A 27,588-nucleotide genomic window follows, 5' to 3' on the forward strand; every position below is an offset into this window, starting at 1 on the left:
CCTCCTGCGATGGTTTGACCCCTTTCCGTTTTAACAGTACAAATTCTACAAACACCCTCCATATCTCCTCAAAATCATTTCTCCTGCGTATTCCCTGTCTTACCTTAATGGCACATGTTAATTTATCATTAATAGCTATATCCCACATCTCTTTATAACATTCTTCTATTTTATATTCTGCTTGCCCCTTCCACTTCCTAGCTATCATAATTCGTGCAGCTGTCAATAAATTTGTGAGCAAGTCCTTCATAGCCTGTGAACCTTCCATCCCATCGTGGGGTGGGGTCATTCATTTATGCCATTTTGAGCTCCCCCCCCCCCCTCACAAGATCTCTTGGCAGCATACTTGTTGCCCCTTCCCTCCTCACAATAACCCTGAGGTCACAATGAAGAACAGCGGCTGTTAGCATGAGATCACCCTGTGGGATTTCTGGCTGAGAAGTGGATTTGAACCCAGGTCCCTCTGACTTAAGTACCCCATGGTGGTGCCTCTCGATCAGTTATCGTTCTATGGTTATATGCTATTGGGAAGTGTGTATGGCAGTTTTACAAAGAAGCTGTGGCCGGCAAAAACATTCTGCTCCCAGAATAACTTCTGAAGGTGAACAAAGCAGTTTGAACAGATTTCTTTGACATGAAACTGGACTTCTAGGTAGGAAATTGAGTGTGTGTGTGTGTGTGTGTGTGTGTGTGTGTGTGTGTGTGTAGCCTTCCATAGAATCTCCAAGGCTGCCATTTCACAATAATATTTTAAAGCATCTTCCTGCTTTAACAAAAGTGTGTATAAGTGTCACATATCACACATTTGCCAACTAATTAAGTGAAAGTACCATACCCTAACAGCAAAGCACTTCTTCTCATTGTTATCATAGATAAGCATGCTGGCTTCTTTTTAAAAATCTTTTCTGGATTACCCTTTCTGTGACAAGGACACTGTGCCAAAATTCAACAAGTGTTGATTTACCTATAGCTGTATTCCTCTGAAGGGAGACACTGCACCTGTTGAATTCCTGTGGTTTTTAAAGACACATCGTTCCTTCATTCTTTTGTATTCCTTCCTGTTCTCTTGAAATAAAACTGCCAGCAGATCATCCCTTTGTAGCCTAAGTTCTGCTACCACATAACTATTTGTGAAAGGGATAGTATCTGAAATCACAATCAAATAATGCACGTTCCTTTGGCTAAGGCAAGCGATTCAGGATTTCAAGAAGTAAGGTTTTGAAAAGAAAGATAGACTGAGGCTAAATTTGCCCACAGAGATGGAAATAATTACGGTGGGGGGGGGGGCGTGCACTCAGACTTGCTAGCATTGTGATATTAGGACTTGGCTTCAGGCACTGATGAGGCTTCCCAGATGTAGTAGTGAGTTCTTGCTGGAAAGTAGAAGAGAGGTAGGCTGCCAGCTTCCAATAGTTGCCATGGGAACCAAAGTACACCAAGCGAGAAGCCATCTAAAAGAGAACCCAGGGGGATAGAACTGGAAAGTGGCAACTGGCAATGTAAGCTGCTGGAAGGCTTCAGCCAAGCAACTGGAAACCAAGCAGGGTAAAGGGAAGGTGGAGCATCCCTGGTGTTTCAGCAGAGTTGGCTGAAGAAAGTGTGAGCGAGGAGCTGCATTGCTTTCCCACCATAGGCAGGGATGGGGCACCTGTGGCCTTCCAGATGTTGTTACCCTACAGCTCCCTGGCCATTAGCCATGCTAGCTGGGGCTGATAGGCATTGCGCGTCCAGAAGACCACAGGCTCCCCATCTATGCCTTATGGCAGTGGTGGTGAATCTATGGCATGTGTTGCCAGAGGGTGCACTCAGAGCCCTCTCTGTGGGCACACATGCCGTTGACCCAGCACAGAGCCGACAGAAGGCAAGAGCGGTGCGTCGAGTCCTCAGCTCAACTTGGGCAGCCGAGCAGCCGCCTTCCTCTTCCTCCTGCTGCGAGGTTGAGGCTTTACACAGCCTCCGGCTGGTGCCAATGGGAGGCGCCGGGCAGGGTGCATCACATGGGAGGCAGCAGGGGAGGATGGCATTGCTGGCGAGCTTCAAGAAGCCACTTTGTTCCAGTGCCAGGTAGCCAGGCAGGGCCGCCCCCCGCCCCATCCTCATCGCCCTTCACCCGGCACTGGGGCTCCGGGCCCCACCGGCCTCACCGTGCCATGATCGCCTCCCTCTTTCTGCCATACTTTTTTACCAAGCTCAACCACAGCCAAGTACAGTGAGTGGGGGTGTGCCCAGGGCCATGCCAGACACACTGCATAGGGGCCAGTCAGGGCTGGGCGGGGGAGCGGGAAAAACACTGTTGGAATTTATTTTCTCTAAAAGCTGCTCCGGCTGCTGCAGAAACAAGTATTTTACCCTAACAGAGAAGATGAGTATCTCATAGAGAAGACACACCCAGTCTTGTGGTGGTGATGTCAAAACATATTAACTACACTTACCTTCATGGAGGCACACAACGGTGCTGAGAATGGGAAATTGTTGGGTTAAAAAGGTAAAGGTAAAGGATCCCTGACAGTTAAGTCCAGTTGTGAACGAGTCTGGGGTTGTGACGCTCATCTCTCTTTACTGGCTGAGGTCCATGGACAGTTTTTCCAGGTCATGCGGCCAGCATGACTAAGCCGCTTCTGGCGAAATCAGAGCAGCGCACGGAAACACCATTTACCTTCCCGCCGGAGTGGTACCTATTTATCTACTTGGACTTTGACATGCTTTTGAACTGCTAGGTGGGCAGGAGCTGGGACCGAGCAATGGGAGCTCACCCTGTCACGGGGATTCAAACCACCAACCTTCTGATCGGCAAGCCCTAGGCTCTGTGGTTTAACCCACAGCGCTACCCGTGTCCCTTATTGTTGGGTTAATGAACCGCAATAAGATCTATATACATCTTCTCTTTCAATGCAAACACTGAGAGAGCTTGCCTAGAATTCACACAAATTCCCCAGATACAAAGCAATATGGTAACCAGATGCTGTACTTCTTTCTTAAGGGCTAAATAGGAGACAGAGTAGTGAGAGCTACTGCAGATTATGCACCAATTCAGGTTAAATGGCCTTGTTGGCACTTTGCGATAAATAAGTGGGTTTTGGGTTGCAGTTTGGGCACTCTGTCTCTAAAAGGTTCGTCATCACTGCCTTATGGGAACGGGTACCTCACCTGTTCCTCCCACAGGGCTCATCTGCTTCCCTTTTGCTTCTGCTGTACATTACACCTGGATTTCTGCAGTCAGGAAAAGGAAGTGGGTGCCAGGATCAGGGGAAGAATGGATGGGGTTAAAGCCATCAGGGAGGCAAGAGGTATGTTGAGGATCTCTCATTTTGCAGCCCTAGGCAGCAGTGCTGAGCCCTCTTGTGGGAAGTAACTCCCATACAGCTGAGCAAAACCCGACATGAAATTAATTAAATGGCGCACTTCTGGGGGAAATAGTATCCTTGGAGTCAGTCAGAGCAGCTGCAGGAGGAGGGTGGAGAGAGGAGGAGATTGATTCTCTCTGCCTACCACCTCCCTGATGAAAATGGTCTCTCCCAAGCTGCTATTTTCATTTCAGGAGAAGCCTCTATGGACAGGAATGGAAAGATGCTCAGGTTGAATGTCTAGATTTCTGTGAGCAGCATCATAGTTACCGTATTTTTCGCCCTATAGGACACACTTTTCCCCCTCCAAAAATGAAGGGGAAATCTAGGTGCGTCCTATGGGGCGAATGCAGGCTTTTGCTGAAGCTTGGAGAGCAAGAGGGGTCGGTGCGCACCGACCCCTCTTGCTCTCCAGGCTTCAGGAACACATCCGCAGCCTAGGCAGCCCTACGGGAGGTCCGGCAGGGATGTCTAGGCTGCGGATAGCAGCCTGCCGCCCGGCGGGCGGGGCGCCCTGAAGCAGAGCGCCCCCTGCGCCAGGCAGACATCCGCAGCGTGGGGAGCCTTGCAGGAGTTCCCCGCAAGGCTCCCCACACTGCGGATAGCAGCCTGCCGCCCTGGAGGGGGGGCGCCCCTTTATTTCCCCCCCAAAAAAACTAGGTGCGTCCTATGGGACGGAGCGTCCTATGGGACGAAAAATACGGTAAATAGGCTTGAAACCAGTCTAAATTTGTAATGTAGATATGCCTAAGGGTATCAGCTTTTCAACCTTCATCTTAACAAGGCCCACTTGGAAGTCAGGTTTATTGATATTGATAGTACAGGAATTTGGATTGCAATCTTTTTATATTTTTTACTACAGTAGACTGCTTGGGCCTGGAGGCTGGTAAGGTTGCCATATGTCTACTTTTTCCAGGACATGTCCTCTTTTTCATGGGTAGACTCATCACAGTGATCCATAGTTAAAAGTAGAAGTCAGCAAATGTGTCCTCTTCTTTGCTCTTCAAAATATGGCATCCCTAATAGGACCTACTTTTGAGTAAATATGATTTATAATCTGGTTGTATGTTGTAGGACTAAGGGTTCAGGCTACATATCCAGGCCCATTTACTTCTGAGCAAGCTCTGCTGAACACTTGGAACAGATTTCTGAGTAAATATGTAAAAGGTGGCACTGCATGCCCTTAAAGTCTGGCTTGAAATTAGAAACACTTTTGTTGCTGTTGCTGCTTAAACTAATTTTAGCAAGACGCCACGTAGTTAGTTAGTTAGATTACTTCATTAACCTAGGAGACAGACACTTTATGTAAAATATTTATATCTGTATTTAATGTTTATCTGTTATCAGAAAACTCCATGGGAAATTTTGTATTTGAATGGTGCCCAAATGGCCTCTTAAAATTATCCACCCCTGTTTCCTGGCAAATTGGGGAGGCTATTTCACAAAATTTCTTTAGCAGGAGAGGAAAAGATATTGAAGTTGTCACTGCAACCTCAGCAACAGTGCATTCAGCCTGGCCACCATTTTGCACACCTCAGTTCTAAGCATTGTTCTAGCATTGTGTGCATGAGAGGTGAAGAATGAGCAAAGAAAATTCAGTAAAGTAGTCTTTTTGTTTTTCTGCAGGGGTGAAAGAAAATCTCAGGACTTGCTTCAGAAAAAAAAGTCTCCTGAGAAATTTTGGCTCAGCTCCAGTTTTCACGCAAAGAAGAAAACCTATCTCTCTTGCTGCTATTAATTAGATTTGACCTCTCTTTAAGAACATTTGCTGGGGAATCTGCTCCGGTTCTTTATAAGGGCAATTTAAGGCTGGCTTTGCCCTTTTCCGCCTGTCCCTGTGTTACAAGGTATTATCAAGAAAGAAAGAAAAAGATTTCAGGGAGAATATGGAAGGAAGTTTGCTTCAGAGAAGGAGGAAAGGAAATGTGGGAGGAAATGAGCAAGAGAAGAATAAAGAGGTTAGTTTGGTTTCTGGTTGTTGTTTCCCCCCCTGGACTTGGTTTGTTTATGTTATAATATTTATATCCAATTAAAGAATTGCATAGTTGAAAGTCCCCTTGCCTTGCTGTTGACAGGTTGAAGCCAAAAGGTTCATATATACCCACTTGACTGCTTCGATCAGTGGAACTGGAAGTGTTATAGGTGCCACACAGGGCCGTCTTACCCATAGGAGCTAGGGGTGCGGGGCACCCGGGCGCCAGGCTTTCAGGGGCGCCAGGCCAAGAGTCCAGGGCCCGAGAGTTGAGTCCGGGGAAGAGCCCGCCTATTGGTCAGAGTGCTGCAGCGGGCTCTTCTGCTGCGGGCGGCTCTGTGCCGCAAGTTCAGGGGCGACCGAGCCAGCGAGATGCTGAGATGCTGTGCACCTGGGACTGGGCAACCTGGGCTAGGCACCCCAGTGCCACATATGCTTAAGACAGCCCTGGTGCCACATAATACCTGCTCTGCATCTGTAGGAACTCAATCTTTTAGTGTGGCAGCACCTAAACTTGGGAACTTCCTGCCTATTTATATCCAGCAGGCATCTTCAATGCACCCTTTCTGGCACCTGCTAAAACTTTTTTGTTTAGAAATACCTACCCGTATATTTAGAAAGCTGCTGTGAGTTCTAATCTGTTTTAAATTTATATTGTTATTTTAACTTTCTGAAAGTCTTAAATTATTATTGTTATTTTTTCCTTGTTGATAATTTCTTTGTTGTATTATTATTTTTCTGTAAACTGCCTTGAGCCTTGCCCTCAGAATTCGGGTACATGAATCCAGACAATGTGCTTCAAATAAAAGCCATCTGTTCTTCCTATGGTGATATGACCAGAAAATAGGGGTATATATCATACTAGTGAGACCTCAGAAATGGGAAGCATGAAATCCCATACAGTCTCAGAAGAATGGATATTGGGAATTGTTAAACTATGCTATACTATTGCTATGGATATTGGGAATTGCTATAATTGCTGAAAATATTAATTGGATTTTTGTGAAACAAATTGGAGGCTATAAAGTCATTCAGCCAATACTTCAGTGGGCTAGTCTGAAGCTAGAGAATGGTTGATTGGAAGGGGCTGTAGCCCGTGTTTCGTTTAAATAGGGCAAGATTTTAATTTAGATAAAATAATTTCCAAAAACCCAAAGCATGTCTCTTGCACGTGTCAAATCTGTTGCAGGAGCCGTTTGCTTTGAGACACGGCTGACAAATGGGGCTCCAAACCCTTGCTGTTATGTAACTCTTTTTTAAAAAAAGAAAAAAAGGAAGTAGGAAGTGGTTACTTTGAATTAATACTCTTGTTGCAAGATCACCATTTGTGGAACAGCAACAGGTGTAATAGCTCTTGTTTAGCCTTGGAAAATAATTTCTGATGAAAAGAGCCCCAGTAAATCAAAATAAGTTTGAGGTAAGATTAGGTGTGCGGCTAAACAAAAAGAACCCAGGGAGCTCTCGCTGCATACAAATAGCGCAGCATGTACCATTCAAGATAAGCAAAGTTTATGATCGTAATGCTGAGGAAAATGTCTTTAGACTCCAGCTAGGCTGCTCTTGATCTTCTTATAGGATTTATATTATCCCCATGGCTGAAGTTATTTGAGTATTCAAGCTACTCTATCTTTTCTCGGCAAAAAAAAAAGTTCCTTGCTACCGTTTAACTCTTTGGCATCTTTTTCACGTGCTACAAAGTCAGCACAATTTGTCTCCTTTGCGTTTTTGCTAGGAGTGATAACAGAAGGGTTGACATTTTCCATGATCAGGGAAATGCTGCAATGTCTGGACTAAAGGAAACTGCACATACAGAGTACCTCTGGTTACATACTTAATTCGTTCCGGAGGTCCGTTCTTAACCTGAAACTGTTCTTAACCTGAAGCACCACTTTAGCTAATGGGGCCTCCCGCTGCTGCCGTGCCGCCGGAGCACGATTTCTGTTCTCATCCTGAAGCAAAGTTCTTAACTCGAGGTACTATTTCTGGGTTTGCGGAGTCTGTAACCTGAAGCGTATGTAACCTGAGGTACCACTGTATTCTGTGGAAATATGGGAAGTAATATGCATGGCTATGGTTCATGATTCAGGAGCCTGAAATATGGATGCTAGACATAGACATAGACATAGACATAGACATAGACATAGACATAGACATAGACATAGACATAGACATAGACATAGACAGACATAGATAAAGATATATTTATTCTGCATGTCTGAGCCGGAAGGAGATGATTGAAGGGACACAGCCAGCTTCTGGGTCTGGGATTCTTCCCCCCTGCCCTAAAGTTTAAAGGCGGCACGGCAGCAGCAGGAGGCCCCATTAGCTAAAGTGGTGCTTCAGGTTAAGAACAGTTTCAGGTTGAGAACGGACCTCCGGAACGAATTAAGTATGTAACCAGAGGTACTCTGTATGTGCAGTTTCCTTTAGTCCAGACATTGCAGCATTTCCCTGATCATGGAAAATGTCAACCCTTCTGTTATCACTCCTAGCAAAAACGCAAAGGAGACAAATTGTCCACAGCAAGGAGCCGGGCAAGGACAGGAACTCTGGGGGAACAGGACTGGGTGCTGGCCGAAACAGCTCTTCAACGACGTGCTCCCGCAACCTGGGACTGGGTTGACTGGCCTTTATCTTCTCTGAGGCCAGGGGCGGTCCCGGCCCCCAGGTGACCCGCCTCTCCTGGCCTTAAGGCGAGCACTCCTCCTGAGAGAAACCAGTTCCCTCCGCCTCTCTGCCCTGAGCCTCTGCAGCTCAGGAGAGGCCGGTGGGTTACTGGACCCAGGGGGAGACTTACTTTCCCCTGACAGGGCTGGGAGAGGCGCACTTGTAGGCAATGCGTCCTCAATTGCCTCCGGAGCCAGAGTAGATTCACCTGGTGCCTGCTCCTGAGGATCCGGCACAGGTGCAGGCGCTTCAGAATCAAGGCCCTGCCCCGGCTCAGCCAGCCCTGGAGGCGGGGACTCCTGTGCAGGCTGGGATTCCTCCGGTTCACCCTCTGAATCAGATTCCCAGGCCATCACACTGACTTTCTACGAAATATTCACATTTTTAAAGAATCCGAAATAGACTTGAAACATTAAGGATGAGCTTTGCAATCAGAAAATAAATGCACAATGATTTAAAAAAAAAAAAGTCAGTAAAGCAAGTAGTTGTTCCCAGCTGATTTCTCTGGGCAGGTTCACAATTGCAATATAAATCATAGCTGTGCCTGTTGCTTCATGTTTCTCTTGTGCTGCAAATCTACTGGCATAAGTCCATAGAAAGTTTGAATGGATGGATGTGCTTTATGCCAAAGGTGGAGGCAGGCTTTTCTCAGGTCGCTTCCCTCTGGCTGATGTTCTGTTTCTGCTAAAGCTAGATCACCTTGCAAAGGTGGCAAGTTGCCATGCAAGCAGATGGGCTGCAGAACAAGCAGCCAAGCTGTCACTCAGGAACATAAAGCACATTGACTAAGGGCAGGATTCCAGGCATTAATGACTAGAATGGCGTCTAGTGCAGAGTTTTTACATCTCTTGTAAAAGAGGCAATGTTCCACTGAGTGATGGCCGAGCGCTGGATTAATTCTGAGAGCCAGTCACAATTTCCAGTAGGCATTTATAGAATACGGCCTAATAGATAAGCAGCTGACCTAGTAAAATGAAATAAAATGGAATAAAATCTTTCAGGGCAAGCTTTATGGGTATAAGGAATGCAGTGCCGTGGATTCATAATTAGTTCTCAGGAGTTCCCTCAGGGTCAAAATCATGCCCCTTCTGATTTTTTTGACCAATGCAGACATAAATGTTATGGCTTCAGTTCCAAGGCAGTTTTCCTCCCTGCTCCACCTCATTCCACTCTTCCACTTTGCTTAACAGAAGCATGATGAAGAGTTCTGGTGGATTTAGAAACTCCCTATTTTTGTTGGTATGGGACGCAGGTGGCGCTGTGGGTTAAACCACAGAGCCTAGGGTTTGCCAATCAGAAGGTCGGCGGTTCAAATCCCTGTGACGGGGTGAGCTCCCGTTGCTCAGTCCTTGCTCCTGCCAACCTAGCAGTTCGAAAGCACGTCAAAGTGCAAGTAGATAAATAGGTACCCGCTCCGGTGGGAAGGTAAACAGCGTTTCCGTGTGCTGCTCTGGTTCGCCAGAAGCGGCTTAGTCATGCTGGCCACATGACCCGGAAGCTGTACGCCGGCTCCCTCGGCCAATAAAGCGAGATGAGCGCCGCAACCCCAGAGTCAACTGGTGTGACCACTGCAGCTTAACCTGTGCTGCCCTCCCAAACTCAAACATGTCCAAGTTCCCGTGTAGTGGAGACCAGTCTGAGCTATCGCTGTCACTGTGAGGATATTGCAGAGGAACGTTGGGCCTGTGAGCCATAACCTTTATAATTAGCTGAACAGAATTAAACAGGGTAGGGTATTGCTCTGCTGTCTAACTGCCTTCCCTCAGTAACTTGGTTGATCACAGAGCTCTCATTTTTAAGCTCTAAAATGCATGCTTCCAGGGAACAAGTGTCTGGGAGTTGCACAGTCAAAGAATCATAGAATCATAGAGTTGGAAGGGGTCCCAAGGGTCATCTAGTCCAACCCCCCGAAATGCCAGAAGCTCAACTAAAGCATCTATGACAGATGGCCATCCAGCCTTTTAGTTCTGCTGTTGAACCACACTGTTGACTCATGTTAAGCTTGTGATTTACTAAGTCCCCTAGGTCCTTTTTACGTCTACTACTTGGCAGCTCATTTTCTGTCTGCTTCAAATCTGCTGTGAATCAGCTGGAGAGTGAAGCAGCTTTTGGGCCTCCTGCCCTGGTGCTCTACCAAATCCTCGACCCTCCTTCATCCCAGAACTGTGTACTTACTGTCTAGTAAAGTCCATGGAGGCTTTCAAGCTACAGTGGTACCTCGGGTTACATCCGCTTCAGGTTACAGACTCCGCTAACCCAGAAATAGTGCTTCAGGTTAAGAACTTTGCTTCAGGATGAGAACAGAAATCGGGCTCCGGCGGCGTGGCGGCAGCGGGAGGCCCCATTAGCTAAAGTGGTGCTTCAGGTTAAGAACAGTTTCAGGTTAAGAATGGACCTCCGGAATGAATTAAGTACTTAACCTGAGGTACCACTGTACTCAGAATCAAGTGATACAGCTATGAAGCAATACTAGTGTTCAGATCATTATACTGTAGTGTGCGTTTTGAGAACAAGTGAGGATTATAACATATAGCTACGATTCCCCTACAAATGTCCATCAACTCTGGGGGAGGGGGAGGGCTGGCCCCCGCAAATATTTTAGGGGGGCAAGGCCCCTCATCCCCTAGGACTTGGCCCCTATGATTCTAGGCAGGCTGATCAAGGGAGAGGCTCCCCTTCAGGGATTTGGGTCTCAAGCTGCAGAATACATTTTGGTGATATGAGGGTATTTAGCATATTTTTCTATGGGGTTTATCAGCTTGCTATATATTTAGTGTTTGAGAGCACCTAGAGCTCTGGCTTATGTTAAGTTGCGCATTTCATTCACTTCAGGCTCTTTATCTTTGCCTGAACCTTAGTTCAGCAGGTTTCTCCCTCGCACTTGTATATGTAATTATGAATTCCGCTTGGCTTATTAGCTATCTAGCATTTCCACATATCCCTTTGTTAACTACCTAGCAACTCTGCATAATAATGAAGTAATTTCTTTGGCCCAGATCCACATAACCTAATTCTCCGGCAGAATAAAGTGTGCGTTCAACTTTTTGCTGGGTCAAACAGGCCCAAACACCTGTGGCATCATGGATAGTTCAGGTTCAGCTGTCCAAAGGGTGCTAAGAGCAGAAGAATGTCTGCAAAAGTAACAAGTTTGTATAGAGAGATTGGGTTGCCTGATCACGCAGACAGGGAAATGACTTGGCACTTTTCAGAACTGCTTCTGGAATTCCTCCCAGTACACACTGCTGTTATAAAATTTATTCTAATATTGGGCATTTATTGTCATTCCTGTGCTTGAGCATTTGGCTTCCTACAGCAAAAAAGAACTGTGTATGACAGTTTGCTGCAGATTTCTAGAAGGTGAAAGGAAAAAGAAAGAGTCACATGTACACGTCAGATTCTTGGCCTGGGTGTGTCACTTTAATGCTGTACTTCTATTAGTGAGAACTGGTTTAGCTCCTTTAAAAAAACACTGCCCTGTGGATGTTGCATTGCTACAATGAATAAATCTTATCAAGCATCCATTTCATATGACCGGGGTCCTTTGAGTAGTGGCTGTCATGCATGGCAAATGGTAAATCTTAATTCATAATTAAACCTGGTGTGTTCAGTGACATGTAGAAATGGTGGCATGCAAATGTAAGTAACTCCTATAAAGACGCTCTGCTTTAAGTCTTCTGAGAGCTGTTAAAGTTTCCTTTTTGGTGGGAAATAGACAACTATTCTCTTTGGTCAGACCCCCTGAATGCTCGTAATATTGCACAATGCAATATTAATTGCATAATTATAATTGTGCATTGTGGACAGAACGAGAGCCGGGACTACTCGGCAGTTAAACCTCGGCTGTGACTCAGCTCCCCATCCTGTTGAGTCCCACTCTGTATCTCCTAAGACCAAATTGCTCTTTGTGCTGCTTTTAGAAGTGCCTTGCAATTCATGGAGAGTAGAGGCTGCTCTATTTTGAACCCTGGATAAAAGGTGCAGACTTTTGAAAAAGTCTTAGAGAAGGTGTGCTTTTAAGTAAACAGAAATTTGTTCAGAGGAATTGTGTGCATTCCCAATGATGAATTTAATAGGAATAAGCTATTCGAAATAGAAGAAAGCATTTTTTGTTTTGGGTGTTCATTTAAAATGGGGTGGATGGGGAACCTGCGGCTTTCCAGAAATGACTATAGCACCCAGTAGCCATGCTGCCTCAGCCTCATAGGTTGTCTATCCCACCCTGCACCACCCCACCCCACCCCAATTTAAAGAAATTAAATGATTTCATTTGCTCTTGTGAAGAAAAGTAAGGTGATGTACTCTTGAGGATACTGCTGTGGTGGGAGCAAAACCTGCCTGACCCATACTGACAGGTGTAAGATTTTGTTTGTGGGATCTAGGGAAAAAACCAGCAAGTGTCCAAACACCAAGTAAAAATGGAGGGGGCATCTATACATTTAAAAGAGGGACCCCCCTCCCCCACAGAATGCATACAGAACCCAAAAGGGTGTTTTGTACTCTTATAAAAAGTTCCCTCCACACATACTACTTTTCAGGCATTTTGCTAGTGTGAAATAAAATGCATTTAAATTCTGGCATTAATTTGTCGATTAGATTTATATCCTGCCCTATCACCATAAGGGCCCTTGGGGGCAGCCCAGGAAAACATCAAAATCAATACTTAATTACAATTTAAGATGGCCAACACCATAGACTAAAAGAGCTGTATAAACGAGTTCCAGGACTGCTCCCTAAAGACCCTTCTGAACCGTCAGCCTTCTGAGAGACTAAGGGCAGCAAAGGACACTGGTTTTGCTTCAAGGTTGCCCAGGCTTAATTGTAATAATAATAATAATAATAATAATAATAATTTTAACCCCGCCCATCTGGCTGGGTTTCCCCAGCCACTCTGGGCAGCTTCCAACAAAGATGAAAAATACATTAAAATTTTAGAAATACTTTTAGAAATAATGGCTGTCATTTAAATAGAAATGCAAGCCATCTCATCATTGTGGGGAAGAAGACTATGGCCAGGTGTTGTTCAGGTGCTCACTGCTAATGGCCAATATCAAATGCCTTCTTGCTTTCCTTTCTTATGGTACTTTACACCAGACTCGGCCTGCGCAGCCCTACAATAGAGGACTCATTCAAGTGGGAGGGACTGTCCTGTAAAATAGGACAGATGGTCACCCTGATGATGTGAGGGGGCATGGGGAGAGATTTCTACAGCACCAAACTACACTTATTTTTGTAGCTACTCAGAGCTAATATTCAATACCTGACGAGCTGCCCTAGGGAGGAAGTTCTACAGCAGTAATCTACATTTGTGATTACTTAGAATTGATATCTGGTAACTGCTGCTTAGCAACTGAGTTTGAGAGGAACCAGCCTAACTGCACAAGCAACCCAAGCAGTCAAAACACTTGGCCTAACAGTGGGTGTGGAAGGGAGCATATTGCTTGGATCATGCCATGCAGCCAAGGTTAAAAGGGGGTGAGCTACAACAGACCTGCTATTGTTGTGGCAGATCTAATATCTCCCCACCAACCTCTTCCTGTCAGGTGATGATCAGCATTGAGGAGGGAGTCCGTGGTGGTAAAGGGTTTCATGCAAATCTGGAAGCCACATACTTTAAGAAGAAGGTGGACCTTGTTAGTGGCTCCTCCTTGACTTTTTGGAACTCCTTCCCTAGAGAAGCTAGAGACTGGCTCCCTCCTTGTTGTCCTTGCACCTGCAGGTGAAGAACTTTTTGTTCCAACAGGCTTTTGGGGAGTGACTGCTGTTAATGAGGGGGCTGGTACTGCGGTGAGTTTGTTGTGGTTGCATGTTTTTAATAGATATTTTATATCTAAAGTTCTAATTCTATTAATGTTTAATTGTTTTTTAATTAACCCCCCCCCCGGGTTTTAGCTGTTCTTAGTTTATCTGTATGTCACCTTGAGCCGCTGTCAGGGGGAAAGGCAGGGTATGTATAATATATAATACAGTAGTACCCCAGTTTACGAACTTAATCTGTTCTGGAAGTCCGTTCTTAAAACGAAACCATTCTTAAACTTTCCCTAATGAGGCCTCCCGCCACCGGTGCCCTTCTACCGTTCGGCTTCCGTTCTTAGACCGAGGTAAAGTTCGTAAACCGGAACACTACTTCCGGTTTTGTGGAGTTTGTAAACTGAATACTTTGTAATCAGGGCTGTTCTTAAACCGAGGTACCACCGTACCGTGGTACCTCGAGTTACATACACTTCAGGTTACATACGCTTCAGGTTCCAGACTCCGCTAACCCAGAAATAGTACCTCGGGTTAAAAACTTTGCTTCAGGATGAGAACAGAAATCGTGCAGTGGCGGCGTGGCGGCAGCGGGAGACCCCATTAGCTAAAGTGGTGCTTCAGGTTAAGAACAGTTTTAGGTTAAGAACGGACCTCCGGAACGAATTAAGTACTTAACCCGAGGTACCACTGTATATAATATAATATTTAATATATAATGACAACCTGGAGGGCAATGAATACTGTCTGGGTAGGATATGGAAAACAAAAGTGCTGTGAGGAAAATCTGAAAGCACTAGGAGCATTTAGCCTGCAGAAGAAAAGACGTAAGGGCTCATGGATAACGCGTTCTAAGGGCAAAGGTTTGTCCCTAGAGGGCAGGACTAGATCTGTTGGGCTTAAGTTATGGGAAGGTAGATTTTTATTGCACACAAGGAGAAGCTTCTTAACCAGAAGAGGCATTTGACAATGGGGCTGATTACTGAAGGGTAGACGCCATGCCAAGCACTTCTTTCCTTCCTGGAGGTCTATAATCAGGTGCAGAGACAGTCATTTGATGGGGCTGCTCTAGATCTGGGGTTTGTATATTGAGCAGGGGGTTGTGTGAAGGGCTTGTGCTTTCAGTATTCAAGGCGTTTTCTCTGCAAAGCCCCTCTATGGTGGTGCAGATCTGAATTAATCACTATTTGCAGTTGACCTTGCATAGAGGACCCAAATCCATCCAAACAGAACATTCACTTGTTGAAATGTTGTGTGGTAAGAGGATAATTTCCAGCAGAAATTCTGTGTGAGGTGTGTGTGTGTTGCTATGCCACTAAGGAACTGGGCTCCCACTAAGCAGGCAGAACAAAAGGATACTCTGGTAAAGAAGCACATTGACAGACAGACAATAGAATAGCAGAGCCATAGCTTTTAAAAATATAACTGGAGGTGTTATTTAAACATGCATAATCCCCACCCCCCACAGGTCTGAAAAAAATACTACCACAGGTAACCAATACCAGGATTAGTGATGCTCATTTAAGATCTCTGCTAGATGGGATAAAATGCTGTTACGGATAAGCAAACCTACATTTTTTTTCTATTACAGTGGTGACCCGCAAGACGACTGCCTCGCAAGACGGAAAACTCGCTAGACGAAAGAGTTTTCCGTTTTGGAGGTGCTTCGCAAAACGAATCTCCTATGGGCTTGCTTCGCAAGACGACAATGTCTTGCGAGTTCCTGCTGGTTTTTTCCCCTCCCCCCCTTTTTCTAAGCCGCTAAGCAGCTAAGCCGCTTATCAGCTGATCCAATCAGCAGATAAGCCGCTAAAAGCCGCTAATAGCGCTAATCCGCTAATCCGTCAATGGGCTTGCTTCGCAAGACGAAAAAACCGCTAGACGAAGAGAATCACAGAACGGATTCTTTTCGTCTTGCGAGGCACCACTGTATTGCCAATGAGCTTAGGTACCAAGTATAATTAATTACTTCCTGTTTCATCCTAATGGTAGGGATGGGGAATCTGTGGCCTTCTGGATGTTGTTGGACTACAACTCCCACCAACCCCAGCCAGCTGTTAGTTTCTGTTTGCCGCTGTGCAGTGTTTTAGAGTCACAAGACTCTGTTTACATTCCAGAGACATTCCAGGCTGTTGGAAGTCTCACGGGAGACGGATGTGACGTTACTGGTTTCCTGTTCCTTTGTTTGTTTCAGTTGCTCTCTGCTTTCACAGAGAGAGGATGTGTTTTCTGTCTGTGTAGTAAGAAATAAAGCATAGTGGTGTAGCCATAAATCTCATCACTTCCACGTGCTGCTTTGATTCTCTGCTGAATGGGAACGTGCCTGGAGGCCTCATCAAAGGCTCAGGTCGTTAATCACGTCGGAGGGCGATTCCGGAAGATGAGCTTTATCAGCTCAGTCGAACGCAGATTCTGACACCAGCATGGTCAAGGATAATAGCAGTTGTAGTCCAGCAATATCTAAGGGGTCACAGATTCTCCATCCTTTACCTAAAGTCTATATAAGACTTTGAATTCTTTATGTAAATTTGACCCATCCAATAGGCAGCTATGTAAAGAAGGCTAGAACAATTTGGAGGGAGGGAAATAAACATACTGATGGGTATGAACTTTAATTTATCATTTTTTTTGGCTGCTGAAGAAATGCATTTAAATTTTTTTTTTAATGGTTTTTCTCAATCTGCAGGTCAGGGTTGTTTTTTGGGGGCAGGGGAGAGGTCTTTGACTTATACATGATTTAGTACCTGAAAGTACTGTGAAGTGGTTTGAACTAGTCAATGCCCCCATTAGCAGTCTGGTAAGTAAGCATTTCCATTTCTGAAACCCAACAGGGATAAACAGACATCTCTTTATTCCTTTCTGTAAAACGCTGTTCCCTTTCAGAAAATTGCATAAAATGCATGTACAAATATCACAGCTGTACATTTTATTTCCTATTTTGTGGAAACCAGTTCTTGCATAAATAACTGTCTGCCTATTTGTCTGTTCATGCTGCATTTCTAACCTTCAAGGCCATTCATAATATACTGTGTGAAGTGCCTTGGTGACATTTAGCTTCAGATGGTGTGAAAGTGTGGCTGTTCACCGCCACTTTGGGAGTGCATTCCATTCATCCTCCAGGTCTGTACTGACTTCTGAGCAAAATTCTTAGTGCTGTGTTTTAAAGCAAGGAATCAATGAAGCCATTAATGTATTAAGGCCAAGAAAGCTATTTTATTTAGGCTGCAGTTATGCACCCACTTGCCTGGAAATAGTCCCCATTGAACTCAATGGAACTTCTGAGTAGGCATGCATAGAATTGCAGTAATAAAGAGACCCACCACATGTTCAAAGTAAACATGGAAAATTTAATATTGTTCTAAGTGAGGACATCTTTACAGATTGGGGGGTTTTTTGCATTCCTTTTGGGGCTGGTTCAAGCAACGCACCTTTTCTGACATCCTGGTTAGAGGGTCATGTGGAGGAAATTTAGCCATACCTACAAGCGAGGTTAGCCCCATGTATGTTTCTGCCTTTAGTAGAAAAGCAAACAGAAGAGAAAAAAGGAGTATTAATTCATAATGGCTCTCAAAACTTTGTATAAAAAGGTAAAGGGACCCCTGACCATTAGGTCCAGTCATGGCTGACTCTGGGGTTGCGGCGCTCATCTCGCTTTATTGGCTGAGAGAGCCGGCATACAGCTTCCTGGTCATGTGGCCAGCATGACTAAGCCGCTTCTAGCGAACCAGAGCAGCACACGGAAACGCCGTTTACCTTCCCGCCGGAGCGGTACCTATTTATCTACTTGCACTTTGACGTGCTTTCGAACTGCTAGGTTGGCAGAAGCTGGGACCGAGCAACGGGAGCTCACCCCGTTACGGGGATTCGAACCGCCGACCTTCTGATTGGCAAGTCCTAGGCTCTGTGGTTTAACCTACAGTGCCACCCGTGTCCCTTGCAGATGCAAACCTCTATTTTCCTGATTTAATTACATTCTTTTCGCTAAAATAGTTGCAATCAAATTGAAGGCTCAGCTCAAAATTTCTTCAAGCTCTGCTGACATACATGTACAAATACTGCAAATGTTTTGGGTTACGATTTTCTTTTCTTTTTTAGGGGGGTAAATATTAACTACCTTTCTTTCTTATTAAAAGGATTCTTAAATTCCCACTGGTGTTTGCACAAGCCTTGCAGATCTTCTTTGAAACTAGCAGCTACAAAGAGGCTTAAAGTTTTACTGTTGGCTCTTTCATATGCCAATTAGAACTTCATCACCTCACTTCTTATTTTAATTATTCTTTTGGAAGAAAAAGAATGGAAAGTAAAGTAAAGCACTTCAAAAATATTTTAAATTTGTAATATAGTTAACATAAGATTAAAGGGAGGCTGCAGTGAATTCTTTTTAACACCTGCAAAACACAAGTGCCAATGTAACCTGAAAGGTATATGTAACTTTTCTCAATAACTAAGTGTCGAGATTTCCCTAGACCAATCCTTACAACATTTTTAGCATGTTGAAATGTTGGTTGACTCAATTCAATTGGGTGCTCAGCCCATGGTGAAGTGTGGGTCCAGATTAGAGTGTAGCATTCAAAGCACCCTTTCCATCACTGCAAGGACTTTTGGCTGACCAACAGACTTTCCTCTCCCTGTACCTGCCCCAAATGCCCCCTAAATCTGATCCCCACGCCACCCCCTCCGAACCCTCCAGAGCAGATTTGGGAAGGCTGCACAGAGAGGAGGGGGGAAGTTCTGTTGGTTAAATGGAAATCCTTGTGATACATCAGAACTTGAAAGTGAATACTGCATTACATACTGCGGTCAGTGCATTAGGTGGTGTTGAGTTTCCAACTGCAAACACCACTTGAGCAGGACGAATTTCAGACTAGTAGTCTTTAACATGCAAACCAACTGGTAAAGGTAAAGGGACCCCTGACCATTAGGTCCAGTCGTGACCGACTCTGGGCTGCGGCGCTCATCTCTCTTTATTGGCCGAGGGAGCCATGTGGCCAGCATGACTAAGCTGTTTCTGGTGAACCAGAGCAGCACACGGAAACGCTGTTTACCTTCCCGCTGGAGCGGTACCTATTTATCTACTTGCACTTTGATGTGCATTCGAACTGCTAGGTTGGCAGGAGCAGGGACCGAGCAACGGGAGCTCACCCCGTCGTGGGGATTCGAACCGCCGACCTTCTGATCAGCAAGTCCTAGGCTCTGTGGTTTAACCCACAGCGCCACCCGCGTCCCCAAATGACTATAACACAAATGTTGAGAAGTGGATGCACAAATCCTATTTGGTTCCATGCAGCAGAACACAGGGATCTTGCATATTTGCTTCTCTTTGTGGATGTGTCAAGTTGCCCTGATTCTGCAACAAGAAAATAAACTTTTGTGGTACAGTGGTGCCTCGCAAGACGAAATTAATTCGTTCCGCAAGTTTTTTCTTCTTGCGAGTTTTTCGTCTTGCGATGCACGGTTTCCCATAGGAATGCATTGAAAATCAATTAATGCGTTCCTATGGAAACCGACTTCAGACCAGGTCCGGGGACAATCTGTCCCCCGACCTCTTCTGAAGGCTGGGGGGGGGGCGAAAGTCTTTGCTCCCCCCCCCACGGCAGCATTTTAAAATCGCCCCGGACAGCGGAGGACTTCTCCGCTGTCCGGGGCGATTTAAAAGCCCTCCCGGGAAGGCAGCCAGGGGGGACAAAGATTTTCGCCCCCCGACAGCCTTCAGAAGAGGTCCAGGACCTCTTCTGAAGGCTGTCGGGGGGCGAAAATCTTTGTCCCCCCTGCCTGCCTGCCTTTAAAAGCCCTCCCGGGAGAGCGGAGAAACGCAGCGCGTTTCTCCGCTCCCCCGGGAGGGCTTTTAAAGGCAGGCAGGCAGGCAGGCAGGCAGGCAGGCAGGCAGGGGGGACAAAGATTTTCGCCCCCCGACAGCCTTCAGAAGGCTGGGGGGCGAAAGTCTTTGCTCCCCCCCCCACGGCAGCATTTTAAAATCGCCCCGGACAGCGGAGGACTTCTCCGCTGTCCGGGGCGATTTAAAAGCCCTCCCGGGAAGGCAGCCAGGGGGGACAAAGATTTTCGCCCCCCGACAGCCTTCAGAAGGCTGGGGGGCGAAAGTCTTTGCTCCCCCCCCCCACGGCAGCATTTTAAAATCGCCCCGGACAGCGGAGGACTTCTCCGCTGTCCGGGGCGATTTAAAAGCCCTCCCGGGAAGGCAGCCAGGGGGGACAAAGATTTTCGCCCCCCGACAGCCTTCAGAAGGCTGGGGGGCGAAAGTCTTTGCTCCCCCCCCCCCCACGGCAGCATTTTAAAATCGCCCCGGACAGCGGAGGACTTCTCCGCTGTCCGGGGCGATTTAAAAGCCCTCCCGGGAAGGCAGCCAGGGGGGACAAAGATTTTCGCCCCCCGACAGCCTTCAGAAGAGGTCCAGGACCTCTTCTGAAGGCTGTCGGGGGGCGAAAATCTTTGTCCCCCCTGCCTGCCTGCCTTTAAAAGCCCTCCCGGGAGGCAGGCAGGCAGGCAGGCAGGGGGGACAAAGATTTTCGCCCCCCGCCAGCCTTCAGAAGGCTGGGGGGCGAAAGTCTTTGCTCCCCCCCCCCCACGGCAGCATTTTAAAATCGCCCCGGACAGCGGGGGACTTCTCCGCTGTCCGGGGCGAATTTAAAATGCTGGCGGGCGGCAGCGAAGCCTTCGCTGCCGCCCGCCAGCATTTTAAAAAACCTCGGGACAAAGGAGAAGTCCCCCGCTGTCCCAGGGTTTTTTTAAATGTTGCTGGGCGGCAGCGCTGCCGCCTGCCAGCATTTTAAAATCGCCCCGGACAGCGGAGAAGTCCTCCGCTGTCCCGGGGTTTTTAAAAAACCTCTCCGCCCCCCGCCAGGCTTCAGAGCAGCCTTCCGAAGCCTGGCGGCGGGAGGAGGTCCGAGGACAGTGGGCAAGACGCCCTGTCCCGGAGATTTCCCTATGGGCTTTCGTCTTGCGAAGGAAGCCCATAGGGAAATTCGTTTTGCGAAGCGTCTCCAAAACGGAAAAACCTTTCGTCTAGCGGGTTTTCCGTCTTGCGAGGCGTTCGTCTTGCGGGGTACCACTGTACCTGAAATTAGTCGTACTTACTTTGGCATGAGTGTTGTTAGGCACAACAGTTGTGTTCATGCGCCTAGCCTTAAGACTGCTAACCACATCAACAGTGAGTTAATTACATGTTTCACTTAGGAGTCCTGCAATAATTTCAGGCTAAACAAATGGCCGCATGTACTCCGAATTACTGGTTAGGGCTGTATTACAGGCACCGCAGCAACACTATCTTGCAATCTGCCTTGTCTCCGAAGCAACTTAATTGATGGCATTCCTGCATGGCTGTAGTCAGCTACCATGTAAAGACCTAAGCCTTTAAAAACTTACATCCAATACAAGAAGGGAAATTTGTGATTTTGCTAAATGTGACATCCTGAGTGTAATTTTGTAATACAAGGATGAAATTAAAATAAGCACCGTAGTCTTGCTGTGCTGGGAAAGGGTGGGTAAGAAGCCATGTTACTAGGAGCTGGGCTAGTAGTGGGTGCAAGTCTAGTACATTGGGGGGGGGGGGGAGAACCCATAGAAGTGTGCATGGAGAATTAAAATTCCACTTCAGTGTAAAAGTAGAGCTGCAAGGAATGCAGGGTGTCTCTGGCTGGTCACTCCTGGGCATAGCTGTCAACCGTCCCTTATTTGGCAGGAAAGTTCCTTATCCCAGCGCTGGGTCCCGCTGCTGTCCCTTATTGATGATGTCCCTTAAATTTCCCGGGTATCAAAGGAAGCAGCTCCTCTCCCTCCCTCCCTCCCTGCCAGCCAGGGAGGGAGGCTCCAACTGTGTTGCTTGGCTGCATTGCTCACCCAATAAGGAGTCTAAGAACGACTGGGGGGTGGAGCTTGCATGCCTTGTGCCAATCAAATCAGCTGCATTGCCTGGGAGCTCGCCATTGCTCAGCGCTTCCCAGCAGAGAGGTGGCAGTGGTTTTCCTTGCTGCATCCCGTTTGCTGGGTTGCTGCGCTGTGGGAACCACCGCTTGATGCTTCGTTTGGCTGCTAGCTGGGCTTTCTGCCTTTGGCTCGGAGGGGCTCAGAAGTTGAACATACCTGTGCTCTGAAAATCCCTTATTTTGGCTGCTGATCCCTTATTTTCAAATCTAAGTTGGCAGCTATCCTCCTGGGAGTTACTGGGCTGAAAGGACCATTTGGGTCTGAACAGCCACAGGGCAATTAATTATGTCAACGGCGGAAGGATATACTGGATGACCATGCGAGGTTGAGGAACACAGCCAGGTGCACCTGCTCAGTGCACCTGCAGGTTAGACTTGCCCAATGAAGATACTTCTTCCCAAGGCTGTCTGTGAAATTGCTCTTTAGGCATTCAGGAGAGTTGTGACATCTGGAAATTGTGTTATTGCCCTCCTGGATATCACTGCGGTTAGAGCATCTGCAAGGTGCATTCCTCGGCATCTCCAGGTAGGGCCGAGCCAGAGCCCTGCCTGAAACCCCTGAGAGCTGCTGCCAGCCAGTGCAGACAATATTATATTTATTTATTTATTGAATTTATATACCGCCCTGTCTCCGGAGGTCTCAGGGCAGTTCAAAAGAAATACTGAGCTAGAAGGGCCAATGGACAGACTGGGTATAAGCTTCCTACTTAAAAAGCTTCTTTAATAGATAATAATAAATAATTATTATTTATACCCCGCCCATCTGGCTGGGCTTCCCCAGCCACTCTGGGCAGCTTCCAACCAAATATTAAAATACAGTAATACATCAAACATTAAAAGCTTCCCTAAACAGGGCTGCCTTAATTGTCTTAGGATTTTATTTATGTTAAGTGTCGAATTAATATGTTTCATTTCATAATGTGAAGATCTAAGGATGTTAATGTTTAAGTTAAATTTTATAAGAACTGTGATTTGGAAAACCGTTAAAAGGACATGCAATGAAATTCAACCAAGGGGAAGCGAGGAAGTCACTTAACAATGTTAGTAAGTGTAATTTTCAATAAGGCTATGATTTATGTTTGTTTGTCTTATGTGTTTGTTTGTTTATAATGTTGTGAAAACCAATAAAAAAAATTGGGGGGAAAAATGAACAGGGCTGCCTTCAGATGTCTTCTAAAAGTTTGGTAGCTGTTGTTCTCTTTGACATCTGGTGGGAGGGCGTTCCACAGGGCGGGCGCCACTACCGAGAAGGCCCTCTGCCTGGTTCCCCTGTAACTTATTCTAGACAAGGATTCTTTGCAAGAAGAGAGCTTTTTGTGCAAGCCACCTGCCGCGAGTGCAAGACGACCGTGGTGGTGAGATGGGTGGCCACCGCGGTTTTCACGGCATCTCTGGCTGCCCAATCCCACGCGCGCCCCCTTGCTCGGGACCGAGCGGAGCTCCCTCCCTCCCCGCGCGGCTGCAGCCTTTGTTGCGTTGCTGGAGAGCGGGCCGCCGCCCTGGACGCCAAACCGGGGCGGGCCTCCCTCCGCGAGTGGCGGCGGGCGGAGTTCCGAAACCGAGGTTGAGCAGCCGCCGCGAGGCCCGGGGCTGCGCATGCGCGGTCCCTCGCGCTCTCCGGGCGGGAGGGGCGTCTCTCGCTCTCTCCCTCCTTCCGCTCCGTGCCCGCCGCTGGCAGCGGAAGTGAATGAGGGCGCTGAGGTGGAGCGCGCGGCGGGACGACGGAGAGAGAGGATGCGCCTGGGCCGCCTTGGCCGCTCCGAGGGAGTCGAGCCACGGACCGAGCGCTGCGGAGGGAGCGGGGAGGAGGCGCCCTCGAGCGGCTCGCACTGAGGGGGCTTCTCGCTCGGTAAGGGGGCGCGCCGGGCGAGGCACTAATAATAATAATAATAGAAAATATTACCTCAGCTCTGAGGCACGGTGGTTATGGGGCACGCGAGAAATGGCCGCGGGCACGCGAGTGTGGGGCGACCCTTGGAAGGCGGGGGGAAGGGAGCTGGGCGCATAACGTGTTGCGCCCCCCCCTCACGGTGTGTGTGTGTGTGTGTGTGTGTGTGTACATTAGACACGTGTGTATGCGTGTATATATATGTGTGAGAGGTGTACTTATGTGCACACACACGTACACACGTATGTGTGTATATATATTGTGCCCGCCCGCCTTGTCCTCGAGGGGTTCCTGCGGTGCACTGCCACCTCCTTTCCTGTTCAACTCCTCTCTCGTCTTCCTCTTCTTCCCTCTTTCTCTCTCTCCCCCCCATTTATTTCTCTCCTCTCCCCCCCCCCAGGTGTGCGTGATCCGGTGTGCTCCATAGCAACAGTCGCCGGGGACGCCGAGGAGGGGGGGGTGTTGGAGAAAAGAGCTGACAGGTGTCAAGTGCGGGGGGGGGAGGGGGGCGGTGACGGTTCTCTCTTCTGGCTTTTTATTTTATTTTTTTGCAGGCAAAGATCCCCTGCCACTGGTGCCCCTTGGCCAAAATCTCGCCCTTTCCTGTTTTGTTGGGGTTGCAAATGTTTTCCCACTGGAGAGGGGGCTGCATCTGGGGGGTGGGCAGGGAGAGAAAGGGAAAGTGGTGTGGCTTTCCATCTGTTTGGTGCTGCTGTATCTTCTATTTCTTTCTCTTTCCTTTTTTCCCCCCTCGCTAGTGCGACATCATTTCCTCCCTTCATCGATGTTGCTGTGTTTGCGGGCAGGGGAAACAAAGCAGCTGCCTGGAATATAGGGCTCTCTCTCCGCCCTTTACCTCTCAGTCCTCTAACCCCAGGGTTGCTGCTGTTGCTGCCACTAAGGTCTTTGTAACCATCAACCCAAGAGAGGTTTCGATGGAAACATGAAGGTAAATATATTGACAAAGTAACAATTGTGTTTCCGGCTTGTGTGGGAGATCGCAACTGTTTCTTGTTTCCTGTTTCATTGGGGTTTTTGTTTTGTTTTTGCATTTTATTGATTAGCTGACAAGGGTGACTCTTGAGGTGTAGGCTTGTTTCAGAGGTTCTCTGCAAGGTGCTGGATGAACTTGTTCCAGACTATGGGACCTTGGTTGTGCAGCAGCTTCACCTTAAAACATTTTTGTAAATTGTTGTGCTTTGCCTAAACCCAAATGTTGCAGCTCTAACGGCAGTGTTTTATATACCCCAGTAAATGATAAACTCTTGTGTACAATCCCAGATCAGTCCAGTTTACTGTTAATTGGTATTGCTTGCTTCTCCTAGTAATGAAGAGATTAAAGTTCAATTTTTTCTTTTCCAAGCTGATATTGAACATCTGAGGGCATATTGATTAAGATATGGCTGTGATTGAACTTGTTGAAAAAATGCTCAGAGGAATTTTTAAAATATAGAAATCTAGTTGATGCTTTTTAAACAACACTGATACCTATAGTAATTGTGAGCTCTTAGCTCAAGCCCTTAAATTCTATTATCTCAAACCACTTTGGAGTGGTTAAAAAAATCAAGCAACCAGTATATATACATGTTATGAAATCAAGTATCTGAACTTAGCAGCTATCCTTTTTCTGGATCTTCTGAAGGAAAACAGTTAATAGAAATCTGAACCTGCATAATCAAGATGACCGATGTTAATTGGAAATAGTCATATGGGAATTATACTCTAAATTGGCAAGTGCTTTCTTCACACTGATCTTCTAGCGGATTTTGTGTTAATTGGTTCTATTATCACTAGGGCTTCAGAAATGCTAAGTGGGCTGCATGGATCAGTTTTCGCCCTTCTAAGGATTGCAGAAAACACCCAAATGCTTCATTGTTCCTTTTTAAAATTCTAATAGGTATCTGTAAGAGTAAAATCTCTTAGTAAAAAGCCAAACTGCAACTGGGGAAGGGGTGAATTTGGGTTGTGAAAGTGGTTTGAGGATAAGGGTAAAACTCCTCTTCCCCGGGCACCATTGCTCCAAACAAATTGACAGTCTCTGCAGCAGCATTTCATTTAAAAATAACATTTGGAGACCTAATAATTGATACCATGTAGTTTGTTCCCAAGTTTGCAATCCTGTACTGTACACACTTTTTAGCAGTAAGAGCCTCACTGAATCCAGTAGGACTTTTTTCTATGCAAGCATATGATTGTACTGCACTTCTCCAGAAATACTTTTCTTCTACCCTTGTCATATCCATTTGATTTAAAATTACTTGGGTGGTGTTAAATTATGCTGATAAGCATGGCTATTTGCACATCTTTCATTCAGCGTACTGATGCTATTGTTTCCTGCCAAGCTCATTTGTGTGAACAGAACTTGAAGTTCTGTAGCACTGATTTGGGTTGATTGTTGTTCCTGAAATAATCTTGGTATAGAACTGTTTCACAACAAATGCCATTTTGAGATTAAATCAAGGGCCCTTTTCACTCCATATTTGAAATGGGCTTCTAGATAACATGGAAAGCTGTCTTAACTGCAGAAGTCAGCACACAATAAGTGTTTTGTCCAAATACTATGGAGTTGTGCCGTGTGTTTGAAGAGCCACATAATACGTCTTCACATTAGTTAACAGAGTCCAAGGCTGCTATTGATCGGTTGGCAACCATTTGTCCATTGGGCATGTTCTTACATAACTGCTGCACTGAAGATAATCAGTGAAAGATACTAGGTGCAAAATACTTGTACGCCTGTAGCTGGTACTTCTTACTAGAAGTTTAAACTTCACACAGGTGTACTTGAACAGGTGTACTTGGTTGGGTTTCTTTCTTTCTTTTCTCCAGTGAGAAATATGTCACTGCCAATAGTAGATGGAAATATGAAGCTTTGCAATTAAATCTCCAGCTTTGTCACTAGCCTACAAATATTTTTTTGCAGCCTTCCTGCTTATCCTCACACCAATCTCTTGCAAGAAAAGAACGGATAGATGTAAAGGGAATGCTTATCCTCAGTCATGAACAGAAAGTGTAGCGCAAATGAGTAACTTAGAATCATAGTAGCATAGAATTGTAGAGCTGGAAGGGTCATCTAGTACAACCCCCTTGCAATGCAGTAATCTCAACTGAAGCAGCCATGATAGGTGGATGGCCATCCAACCCCTGCTTAACAACCTCCAGTGCAGGAGAGTCCATAGCGCTATCAAGAATGTAGATCTATTTTTTCCAGGTTCTTAATATCGTTTAAATTTTAATGTAGCTTTGTAGCAAGGAACAGTAGGTGAGAACAGAATTGTGCACGTGTGATGATATTTTATAAGTGCTAAAGTCCTTAGAAAGAGCAGTTGCAACTGTAGCTTTCTTGCTTTAAACTGACAAAATAAACTGTCCTGCACACAATCCTAACCATATTTACTTGGAAGTAAACTCTTCTGAATTCAACAGGACTTACTCCTAGGTAAATAGGATAAGGATTGCTTACCCAGTTATCAAGTGTTGCAGGCTGCTTCAAATGCTCCATTCATAACTTACAATACAGTGGTACCTTGGGTTACATACGCTTCAGGTTACAGACTCAGAAATAACCCAGAAATAGTACCTTGGGTTAAGAACTTTGCTTCAGGATGAGAACAGAAATCGTGCTCCGGCGGCACGGCAGCAGCAGGAGGCCCCATTAGCTAAAGTGGTCTTCAGGTTAAGAACAGTTTCAGGTTAAGTACGGACCTCCGGAACGAATTAAGTACTTAACCTGAGGTACCACTGTATAAAGCTATATGGCATTACTTCATAATAGCGGAAATGTTACTGTTTCCTATACCTACCCTCCTGAAAGACTGGGTCAAACTGAGCCGGTTGTCATGCATACTCTCTGTATTAAAAACAACAGCTCGTTTTTGAATACTGTACAGCTGTCTTAGGTTAGAAAAACAAATCTATATATTTTTGGTCAACATAAGTTTGTTTAGAGATATTCAGTACTTTCAGTAGTAGAGCCTGTGAGAGTACCAAGACTGATGTGTTATATGCAGTTCAGTTTCTTAGTATTATTTTGCT

At 46.3% G+C, this 27,588-nt stretch overlaps 1 protein-coding gene across 7 annotated transcripts in view; it reads left to right on the top strand.

Moving 5' to 3' along the window:
- Positions 1-449: 449 nt before the first annotated feature.
- ATP2C1 (ATPase secretory pathway Ca2+ transporting 1) overlaps positions 450-27,588 on the top strand; it is a 68,857-nt gene continuing 41,718 nt past the window's right edge. The window contains exons 1-2 of one of the 7 annotated variants that reach the window (XM_083467907.1): positions 450-652; positions 4,971-5,302. In XM_083467907.1, coding sequence (XP_083324033.1) covers positions 5,231-5,302 — 72 coding nt within the window. In that variant the 5' untranslated portion in view covers positions 450-652; positions 4,971-5,230. Of the gene's footprint in view, positions 653-1,437; positions 1,500-4,970; positions 5,303-13,381; positions 13,768-22,956; positions 23,518-24,314; positions 24,506-27,588 lie in introns of those variants that run through there. The other 6 variants (XM_083467908.1, XM_083467909.1, XM_083467910.1 and 3 more) reach the window with 6 other exon arrangements.

This window comes from Podarcis liolepis (genome assembly GCF_965112155.1).
Source record: "Podarcis liolepis genome assembly, chromosome: 12".
NCBI classification, from domain to species: Eukaryota; Metazoa; Chordata; class Lepidosauria; order Squamata; family Lacertidae; genus Podarcis; species Podarcis liolepis.